The sequence below is a fragment of the Lactuca saligna genome, chromosome 5, assembly GCF_052625555.1.
Source record: "Lactuca saligna cultivar CGN05327 chromosome 5, ASM5262555v1, whole genome shotgun sequence".
Classification (NCBI taxonomy): domain Eukaryota; kingdom Viridiplantae; phylum Streptophyta; class Magnoliopsida; order Asterales; family Asteraceae; genus Lactuca; species Lactuca saligna.
In genome coordinates this window covers 318,789,800-318,801,216 of record NC_136421.1, presented here as the reverse complement: position 1 = coordinate 318,801,216, position 11,417 = coordinate 318,789,800, and the positions used below count along the sequence as shown (strand labels likewise).

The window sequence follows — 11,417 nt, the reverse complement described above, 5'->3', positions numbered from 1 at the left end:
AACAAAATAAAAAAAATTAAAATAAAATCTCTCTCTCTCTCTCTCTCACACACACACACATAGAGAGAGAGAGAGAACATCACTACCCTTACTCCCTCACCCAGGCTTTACTCTCGCCGAAAATCACGAACACCACAGGCAGAAAAGATGAACACTACCGACATAAAAGATGAACGCCACCAGATCGAAGCTCTGGCAACGAAAACCTAACCCTAAAAGTTCTAGGCTATGATACAAAGATCGAAGCTAGGGATTGAATCGACCGCAACCTCTAAAAACCCTAGGGTTTTAGGAAATGAGAATGGTTGCAGCCTCTAAAGCTGAAGCTCACCTGAGGGTCGTTTGATGGAGCTAGGAGGGTCGAGAGACAACGTGGTCGGTGCTAAGGCTTGTGTTCTGTTCATCTTGAAACCCCCATCGTCTTCTTTCTTCTTTTGATTCAATCGGTTAACAACACATGAAGGAGGAATAAGGACTCCGGTCATCTGCCTTTGTCTGATTGAGAAGAGGGACCCGATTGGAAGCAACAACAGATTGAGGGGGATGTCTTTTTACCAACAACAATGCAATATCGAAGGCAATCGTCAAGTTTCTAAATCAAGAATCATCAGCTACGACATCCATGTTCAAGAATCAATAATCATCACCAGAAAAGTCCAAGTTCAAGAAATCAAAAACCAAAAAAAGTTTTAGGATTACTTCTTTATAACTCAAGAATCATCAGTTATGTCATCGATTCAAAATCAGATATAAATAGAGTCAAAGCTTTGTCATTTGTTTAGTGTTGAGGAAATTGGTTCATGGTGATATCAGATGTAGTAGCTGCCGTCGATTTGGAGGTTGGAGGTGAAGTTCTAAAAATTTCCTAGGTTAGGTTAAAGAAGATGATTTTGTTACAGGTTCTAGGTTTGAAGATTCCCACAAATTTTATGATTTTGTTACAGGTTCTAGGTTTGAAGATACCCATAAATTTTACTGATTCTGTTAACGGTTAATCTGGAGATTGAATATGAAGTTTTGAAAAATCCTAAAGAGTTTATTGATTTCATTTGGTGATTGGATATGAATATCTAGACGATCGACTGTAGATTTTGATTTGTTAGAGAGAGAGAGAGAGAGAGAGAGAGAGAAATTTAATTTAATTAATTATTTTTTTTTATTTTTTTTAAATCTAAAAATCAGGAAAACAATTAACAAAAAAGAGAAAATCATATTAAAAAGGGTAAATTCATCATTTTGAAAAAAATGAGAATAGATTGGATCAAATAACAAAATGAAAACTTTGGACCAGTGGTACTAGTCCAAACTTTTTTGAACCAAAGTTGTAATTTTGAGCAAACCAAACTACCAAAGGGACCATTTGTGCAGTTTAGTCAAAAAAAAAAAAAAAAAAAACAAAAAAGAAAGTAAAATTGTTAAAAGCAAAAACGAACGGCAAAGACCGCAAATGGACCGAAAGAGATTGCATGAGATCGGTCAAAACATAACCAAACTATTCTGCACCGGTCCCCAAAACCCGAACAATTTCAAAACTGAACCCAAACCGGACCAAAGTTTCTTTGTGCACCTTACTCGGGCCATTTAACAACCTAAGCTTGGGCTACTGAGAGCCCATTATTCATTTATATACTGAGCGGCGCTTATTAATGTCGTCGTGTTCATAAACCCTAGTTTTTTCAATTTTCCCACATTTCTGCGCAGGTTGCAAAATCCTCCGCCGCTGCTATGGTATTGTACATTTGCCGGAACCCTAATCTACATACAGGTTTCTTAAGTTTCTTTTTCTAAAGCGTTTTTTCGCGTCATGATACCAGGGTATAGATCTTGTTGCCGGTGGGAAGAGCAAGAGAACCAAAAGAAACTCCCCCAGATCGGATGATATCTACCTGAAACTCCTTGTCAAGGTTCATACAAATACACTGCGCAGTTCTCCGCCTGCTTACATTTACATATACACACGTTCAACCAAGATGCCGAAATATAAACGTTTTGTCTTATTTCTTATTTGTTCAGCTCTACCGGTTTTTGGTAAGGAGGACAGGAAGCAACTTCAATGCTGTGATACTGAAGAGGCTCTTCATGAGCAAAGTCAATAAACCTCCGATATCCCTCTCTCGGCTGATTCGTTACATGTCTGGAAAGGTGCTTATTTTCAATTACTTCATATACACATATATATCATTGCTCTGTTAAAAAAAATGTTATTTTACCACTTCATATTATTTCTTAAAGTATTCTGTTTTCATCTATCTTGAAAGTGCCTTGCTATGTTGACCGATATATTTGCTAAAAAAATCTTACCCTACAAATCAGTTAGATGTTTTAATGTAATCTTGTTCCCTTTAAACTATGCAACCGCCGTTCTTTGAATAGAGGGAGTATATGGAACTGATCTTAATAATGATAAAAGAATACTAGAAAAATATAGTGTTAAATTGGTTGTAATATATTAATTTGTTGGGTTTTTGATTGGAGGTTTGTTTGTATCTGTAGGATGAGAAGATTGCTGTGATTGTGGGCACAGTGACAGACGATGTTAGGGTGCATGAAATCCCTTGTCTGAAGGTAACTGCACTGAGGTTCACTGAGACTGCAAGGGCAAGGATTGAGAAGGCAGGTGGAGAATGTTTGACATTTGATCAGCTGGCTCTTCGAGCTCCTCTTGGACAGAACACGGTGTGTGTCAACTTTTTCTTATGATGTCTGTTTTTTCCTTTTTTATGATAATCATTACTTGTGTAGCAGTTTGAACTATCGAACATGCACATGACTTTTTGTTTCACCCAACCCAACCAAACAAGGCACTCCTTATAGCTTGAAGGGATTTGCCTTAAAACATCCTGGCTGCCATTTAATTTTCACAACTATATGCATCCTCAACGTACAATTGCCTATTTTTTACTGTCTGATATTGCAAGCATGTGCACAAAATAAACACTTGTGTATCTTTAACAAATACACATTTGCCGTTGTAACCTTTTGGTTTTTTATCCAAGCTTAGTACAAGGTCATGGTATTGGTTATATCCTTTTGCTTGTTGATATCTTTATCTCTTTATGGTTTATAATCATGGGTTGCCATATACCTTATGGATAACCTTCCATAAACAAGTTTTATTTTTTGAATACTTATGGGTTAGGTTTCTGGTTTCTGATGATGTGTGTGTTTTGGTTGGGTGGTTTAGGTTCTTCTTAGAGGTCCAAAGAATTCAAGGGAAGCCGTGAGGCACTTTGGTAAGGCTCCTGGTGTGCCACACAGCCACACCAAGCCTTATGTGAGATCAAAGGGAAGGAAGTTTGAAAAGGCCAGAGGTAGAAGGAACAGCAGGGGATTTAGAAACTAAGTCGTCACCAGTCCCATGTTTTGTTTCCCTGTGTTTTTTATTATATCTTTACTTCTTGTTTGTGTACTTGCTATTTTGACATCCATCTTTTTTCTCGGTAATGAAGTTAGCGATTTGGACTTGGATTTCTCCAAAATGTTTATTGAGCTGAATGGGTTTCTATAATTCAAGTTGCTATATTTGTTTGATCTGGTTTTGGCATAGAGTAGGAGGTTTCAATTGCAAGAACTATTGTTACTTTAAACTTTGTGTTTCTAAGTAGTCAACCAAATTATGTTGTGTAGCTGTGATCATAGAGTGTTAGACTCGTACGAGTCGAAGAAGAGGCGACTCGTTTTTAAGCCTGATTTGGTCAAAATCTACGAGTCCTTGTCTGACTCGTACCGAGTTGAGTTGACCCGTGAATATGACGGGTCATATATCTCATGGGTATGGGTAATCACGTGATCAGATGGGTAAACCAAAAGATGATGACAGTGAGAAGAAGAAGATGAGCATGAGCAGTAGTCGTAGATGTTTTATATCAGAACAAGAATCCCAAACGCCGGGTTTGTAGGCATGAAGAAGAGTTGCTACTTCATCTCCCATCCAGCAACAGATGGTGGATTTAGAGGATGAGTGAGGTGGACAGCGATGAGCCGATGACTACTTGAAAGGCGAGAGGTTTGAATATTAAAAGCTAATCGTACAAACAATAGACGAATGACGTTGACGACTTTCTGAAACACAAAGATATAGTCATGTCTTGATTTATAACCTAAATCTTTTGAATTAAGCATTAAAAGTTATTTATTCAACTATATATAATAGCTTCTAACTAGTTAATTTGTAATGTTTCTTAAATATGTATTAAGAGAAAATTACAAAAATAGCAAAAAAAAAACTCATTACTTTGCAAATTTAGCCAAAAAAAATAACAATTACAAAAACAGCTACTGATTTTGCAGATGGGAATTGTCAATCTACGAAGATACATCTGTGCTTTAAGCACTTGTACCTTCGCAGATGGACTATTTCATGTGCGCTTTTGGGTTTCCATTTGTGATTTCCTTTAATTTTTTTTGTATAAAATCGTTTTTTTCTTCATTTTCACTATTCAACTTACAAAAACTCTCTCTCTAGACAATTTCCCCTATGTTTTTGTTCTGATTTTTTCAATAAAATGAAGGATTTCTTCAACATTCTCGAAAATATTGTAAGATTCTAACTTTTTTTATGCTAAATTTAACATTTATTTACTTTATGCTTTGATAAGTTAGTATAAAAAAAAATCTTGCCTGTGATTAATTATATTTGAATGTTTTGTTGTTATAATTTTGTATATACTGTGTTGGTAAAGTTTATTTATTTTTTTATATGTTTTGTTAAGTTAGTGTTAAAAAAAATTGTCTATGATTGATTGTATTTTAATGATTTGTTGTTTTATTTTTTATTTTAGATTGATGTTTATAGAAAATATAGTTTTTAATATAAGTTTAAAATTGAAATATAAACGTAAGTACCGAAAAAAAAAATTCCCTACAAAAATGTATATCGATAGAGTGACTATAAAAACTAAAAAATTAGACAATAATAAATAGAAAACCTATAGAAAAAAAATATTTGTAAAGATTTTTTTTATATATAAACGAAATTTATTTGAAAAAAACATATATTTTATATTAAGGGCTAATGTTATAAAAACCTTTAAATTTTTAAGAAATGTTCGGTTATATCCTAAGTCCATTTTTATGTCTACAAAAACCACATATTTGGGCAAAAATTGTCATAATTGCCCTCTTTTCCGATTTTACCCTTCTATGGAATTAGGGGTGTTTGGTTTTAAGATTAGAGTGTGTTTGGTTTGTTCGCTCTTTTCCTTCCATCACCACTAAACCACGTTTGAAAGGGAGTGTTGTCACCTCCGTTCCAACCATTTTTAGCAACCCTTCATCCACCTTCTTCTTTCTTCAGTAATTATCACCCAAACACCCCCTCCTTCTTGATCGATTTCTATTGTCGCTGGAAGCCAAAAAGAACTCTACGGGTGAGCTTCCTGCCGAGAGAAAACGAGCCAGAGACCCACCGGCTACCGTCTCCTGCTCACCACCGTTCCAACACCTCATTCGATTGCCGAGCATACCGACGAGCACCCCTTGAAGATCACTACCCTCCTCTGAATCGAACCTCGAGTCCAGTGAATCGATCGATGTAACCTTTCTTCCCCGAAATTCCGCCCCCATTACTCTCAACCACTGCCATGAAACCCAACTCCTACTGTCGCCCCTGATTTTTCATCAGATGCAAACTCCTGCGCCTTGATCCACTTCCCACCGCCGCCCTTGATTTTTCATCACCATCATCTCCTTTACTTCTCTACTATCTGAAACGTGAATGCAAGTTTTGGTTTAAGTTTCATTTGGGTTTAATTTCAAGTTTGTGCATTTGTGTTGCTAACCACGATTTTGATTTCATCTATGGTTTTTGAGTTTAATTTTTGGGTATCATATTTGGGTTTAATTTTTAGATTTGAGCACCCATGACATCAATCTAGGTAATGAGTTTAGATATGGGTAAGAAAGGGAGGTGGTGGTAGTGGACGATGTCATTGTAGATGTGGTGGCGGTGGTGGATTTCAGTGGTGGTAGCAGAATTGTTTGATATTTGATGGTGATGGTGATGCATATCACAAGTGGGATGTGGTGGCGGTGGTGGATTTCAGTGATGGTAGCAGAATTGTTTGATATTTGATGGTGATGGTGATGCATATCACAGGTGGTGGTGGTTTTTGGGTTACGAATGGATGATCTCGTTCATCTGAATTGATTCCTTGAGGCCAAAATGAGATTGTTATGTGGAATTTTATTGATCCAATATATGGATTTCATTGAGTATGAAGGGCATATCTTTGAACTTCTATGGTGATGAACATAAACAATTGAACCAAACACCCCAAAATGCCATAAAAGGGTAAAATCGGAAAATAGGGTAATTATGACAATTTTTTTTCCCAAATGTGCGGTTTTTGTGGACATAAAAATAGACTTAGGATATAACCGAATATTTCTTGAAAATTTGAGGGTTTTTATGACATTAGCCCTTATATTAAAAACTCAAAATAAATATATTTTTTACATCCCTTTCACTAAAAAAAGTCATATTTATTTGATAAAAAATACATAAATATATATATATATATATATATATATATATATATATATCATTTTTGGTGTTGTTTTTGTGATTATCGTTGATAAATATTATAACTACAATCGTAAAGGTACAATCATTTTTTGTGTTTCTTTTGTGATTACTGTTTTTCAATCAGATATTAAATTTTTTAATTGAATGTTGTTTTGTGCATTCTTTATGTTTATAATTTTAAAGTTGGATTATTTATTTTATTTAACTTTTACAATAAGTTTTTGTTTTTAGCAGCATGATCCGAATAATGTGAATGTTAAAGCTATCGTTAATTTAAAAGGATTAGGGTGTAATATTTGGGAGGTATTTCAGGTTTTAGAAGGTGTGAGACGTGATCTTTTTAGAGCAACGGTATTTGGATACTTGTTGGACGTTGATCGTTTACAAAGGGACGGATTGTTGTTTAACAAGATGTTTCTTTATCAGATACTACCGGACGCTGTTGTTTCCCCAGATGAAGTAAAACAGTTATATTTTAGAGTCGGGGATACAAAAATGGTATATGGTCCGAAAAAGTTTTCTTTGATAACCGTGTTTAATTTTGGGGAGTATCCTAAAATGATCGGCAAGAAAGTCTCAAAAAAAACCTTATTAATAAAAAGAAAAGATGTTTATTGCGTGAACGTCTATTTCCGGACCATACAAATAATTCGGTGAAAATCGTGACATAAAAAGTTTTATTTTTAATCATCCGTTCCTACAAGTTGGTGATACTGATGCAGTTAGGCTGTGTTTGATATATATTTTGTGTGAGGGATTTTTGGGAAAGGAGGTAAACGATCAGGTGCCTCAAGATTGGTTTATTTTGGCTGAGGATTTGGATGTGTGGAACAGGTAATTTTTGTTTACTTAGAAAATTTCATATTATTAACCTTAATGTTTATTATAATTATTATTCTTTTTTTATAGGTTTCCTTGGGATAACTATTTGTGGGATTTTACTTATGAGGATCTTGATGATACTTAGAACAAGATTAATAATTATTTTTCACTGTCGGAGCATCGTCAAACCCTTAAATACTCCGTCTCTGGATTTACGGCGCCAATTAGGGTATAAAAATATGCTTTTTATTTAAATAGTTTTACTGTTATATTAGTTATTTTAATTATAATTTTTATTACTATAATTGTGAAAATTATAGATTTGGATATATGAGATGCTTCCCGTTGTTCATGCTGGTCAGCTGGTGGATATGAATTAAGAAAAAATAGAGAAATGTCTCGGATAAAACGATGGAGTGACACTAAAAAATTGAAATATGTTGATGTAAACAAGATATTTTCAATTGCAAAGCTATATTAAAATTATTTTAAATTTAAAAAATTCATTATTATACTTATATATGCATTATTAATATGTTTGTTTTTTTTTAGGAAGGACAACCAGTAAGGAAAAAAATGTCAACGACTGATGAAGAGATGACAAGTTCTTGTTATATGTCATGGCAAGAATACGTATATGGTGAATGAAAATCAGTTACATCCCTAGTACGGGACAATTTTAGGAGACAAGAAGAATCTTTGTCTAGTATGTCGTCTAGTGGTCGCTCTCACGGTAGAAGTGGACGTAGTGGGAAGCCCAAGTTAGACGAGGTCTTGAAACGGTTACATGTACTGGAGCAACATGTGTTTATGAACCGAGAGCCTACTGATGTGTTTGTTGAAGAATTTAATGGTGAAGAGATATGAAACCAGTTCAATTTTGATGATCCTGTAGTATTCCAAACAAATATTGATCAACCGGTTAGTTACACGCTACATTTTTTATATAATTTGTTAACATATTTTAAAAGTTTTGTTAATATTTTATAGCTGAAAATGTAGGTTGAAGATGAAGGGATGAATAAAAATAAATCAAAAGAAAATATTTTTGGTGAAAATGAAGAGAACCAGGTTATTGTATATATTATAGTTACGATTTTAATAATTAATCATTTTATGGTGTATTTCGTTAATAACTAAAATACTTTATTCTAATGTAGGAGTTTGAGGAGAGAAATGATAATCCGAGTTGTAAAATAAACAAATTTGATGATGATGTGTTTTATTCCGATGATGATAAAGAAGACAAAAAGGTTGTTTTACTTTCATTTATTTAATTTAATTTTAGTAGATTGAAACATTATATAATTAAAGATTATGGCTTATTAATTTAGGTGTTGGAGGAAGATGATGCAATAATTATGAGAAATGTAAATTATTACAATGACTATGTTATCGATGACAAACAAAATGCTCCCGTTAAACCAAGGACTCGTAATCCATCAAAATATATTTGCACTCCTTATACCGATGTATTTTTTGAATTTAAGAGGTTATATCATAGTAATAGAATTTTATTTTTATGTTAATTATCTAAAATATAAAGATTTAAACAAACAATTGAATTTTGTTTTAGTTGCACATAACACTAAAGCAAAAAAGAAGACCAAAAAAGAAGGTGGATACCAAATAAAGTAGCCCCGTTCCTCCTTCAGAATTTGCAGTTGTTCATGACTTCTCTGTGTTGCGCCTGTAATCTTATGTAACAGGCGGTGAGATTGTGATCCAAAATTATTTTATTTCATTCATATGAGGTGCAACACCGTTTTTTAAATTTGGTGTTATATAGAGATTTATGGAGTGCCTTGTTTGGGCATACACACGACGGATGGTTGGACGCATCGGTAAAATATCTTTTAATTTTATTATTTTATAACTTAATTGTTTTTTTAGTTAATAACAAAAGGATCATAATTTTGTGCAACATATCACCATTTGGTATAGACTATTGAATGAGAGACGTTTTGATAGCAATCGACATACAATAATGCTTCCAAATTTTTTTGTTTGTCATGTTCTCTAGGAAGGGTACGATTGGAGGGCGTTTATGTCTGGTATTGCTAGATACCCCGAGCACGTAGTTGTTTGGTGGGATGTCGATATGGTAAACCAAATTTTAATTTTTAATATTATTTTTGTTATTGTCGTGTTTTCGTATTGTGATATGTAAACATAAATATATATTTTTCTTACACCTTCTACAGGTCTTAATGACGATTCATTCATTCCCTAATCACTGGTTGTTTGGGGAACTCCGATTTTCGTCAATGGAGGTCCATCTTTATGACAGTTTAGGTAGAGGAGCATATGAAAAATTCAAGTCTGATGGAACATTTACCAAATTTGAAGCTCGGGTGGCAGAGTATTTAGACAAGATTGACTATTGGGCCTGAAGGAACATTCCTAGGATTCCATTGAATATGCAATTCATTCTCGAAACAAATGTTCCCAAACAAAGTAGTATGTTAGGAGATTGCGGTGTTTTTGTTTGTATGTTTATGGAACAATTAGTTTCAGGCCAACCAATACGTGAACTTATTGACCCAAGGAATGCAACTTTAGAGTTTCGGATGACAAAAATTTACTAGGGGTCGAGTCTTGGTCCTATGTAGTTGGATTATATATTAGTATATGTAATTGAATGTTGGATTTGATTACTAAACGATGAATGTTACAACTACGAATGAGTACACCATTAGTCTATTATTAGTTTTAATGTTACTAACAACAATTACAACAACTTAACAAGCTACTAATAACTTCAATAGTTACAACATTACAAGTACACTGATTCGTTTAACATTACAAGTACACTGATTCGTACATAACAACAAATACACTGATTTGTACATTACAACATTATAACTACGAACGACATCACCATTTGTTTTAACATTACAAGTACACTGATTCGTACATAACAACAAATACAACAATTTAAAAAACTTACAACTTGTAAAAAATAATTGTCAGAAACAACACCCAACTACAAACCAAGGCTATCTTTAACTTCTTATTTTTTGATTGAAAGTGCTTATTAGAGTTAGCTACTTTAGCTATTACCATAGATGATTGGTCATTCTCTCCATCAACCCAACTGATAAAGCCGCATTTTAGTCCATGTAAATTTAAATATTGACAATAACAATTGTTGCACTATAAACATGAGGGTGTAAATATGAACGAAGTTAAGAAGATGATATCATATATGGGCAAGCGTAAAATAATCTTCCTGGGTTTTTAGCTGTACCCGATATCCTAATGGTACGTCCACCTTTGCAATTACAGTATGTCATTTGCCTTATTTATTCTAACAAATATGACTATACACCTATTTATAGAAGAAATTTTATTACAGACAAGTATGTTTGACTATGAATTAAAAAAGTTGAACTATGAACTGCAGACAAGTACATTGTCTTGTCTTGTCTTGTCTTGTCGATCAACGATGTTTTACTATGAAATGAATTGGTTTGACTATGAATTCAAAAAGTTGAACTATGAACTACAGACAAGTACATTGTCTTGTCTTGTCTTGTCGGTCAGTGATGTTTGACTATGAAATGAACTGGTTTGACTATGAATTTAAAAAGTTGAACTATGAAGTATGAACTGTAGAGAAACACCAATTTGTATATAATTATAATTGGATTTGTGTGATGATTGTAAAACACTTTCATTGCTTGTGAAAATGAGTACTTACACCGAAAGAAGCTTTTCTCAACTACCAATATTCTTGCATAATCTTCAAAGAACAAATCCTTATACCTTCACAACCATTAAGAAAACGGACACCAACCGCTTTCAATTCTATTTTGTGGCTTTAGGTTGCGTGGTATAACTTATTTGTTTTATTGATTTAATTAAAATTTCTTGGTAATGTTTCTCATTTACTATTTACTTATCACTAATATATGTTTGTTTTTTTTGCAGATTCGTACCTTCCTTAGGTGCATGATAATGTTAATATATGTGGGTTATTTACCCCTTCTTGGCAACTATATGAAAACAATGTACTTCGCAGTGGCTTTGGATGGAAACCATGAACCACCACTCTTAGCAATTGGTT

At 33.7% G+C, this 11,417-nt stretch overlaps 1 protein-coding gene and 1 long non-coding RNA gene across 2 annotated transcripts; both read left to right on the top strand.

The window, feature by feature from the left end:
* The first annotated feature begins 1,622 nt into the window (after positions 1–1,622).
* Positions 1,623–3,464, top strand: LOC145048762 (large ribosomal subunit protein eL18x). Its single transcript, XM_078997356.1, has 5 exons — positions 1,623–1,728; positions 1,815–1,904; positions 2,014–2,142; positions 2,494–2,676; positions 3,185–3,464. The coding sequence occupies exons 1-5, from the start codon at positions 1,726–1,728 to the stop codon at positions 3,341–3,343; spliced, it is 564 nt and encodes a 187-aa protein (XP_078853482.1). The 5' UTR covers positions 1,623–1,725; the 3' UTR covers positions 3,344–3,464.
* A 3,214-nt stretch (positions 3,465–6,678) lies between these two features.
* Positions 6,679–9,934, top strand: LOC144998782 (uncharacterized). The gene is made up of 7 exons (XR_013660427.1): positions 6,679–7,360; positions 7,436–7,577; positions 7,901–8,269; positions 8,351–8,419; positions 8,509–9,192; positions 9,372–9,452; positions 9,553–9,934. It is a non-coding gene; the product is annotated as an uncharacterized LOC144998782 (long non-coding RNA).
* The last annotated feature ends 1,483 nt before the right edge of the window (positions 9,935–11,417 follow it).

Bases quoted from the DNA above. Each gene is read 5' to 3' on its own strand.
- LOC145048762 (XM_078997356.1), top strand. The intron at 1,905-2,013 runs GTTCATACAAAT...TTATTTGTTCAG, and splicing joins ACCTGAAACTCCTTGTCAAG to CTCTACCGGTTTTTGGTAAG. The intron at 2,143-2,493 runs GTGCTTATTTTC...TTGTATCTGTAG, and splicing joins TTCGTTACATGTCTGGAAAG to GATGAGAAGATTGCTGTGAT.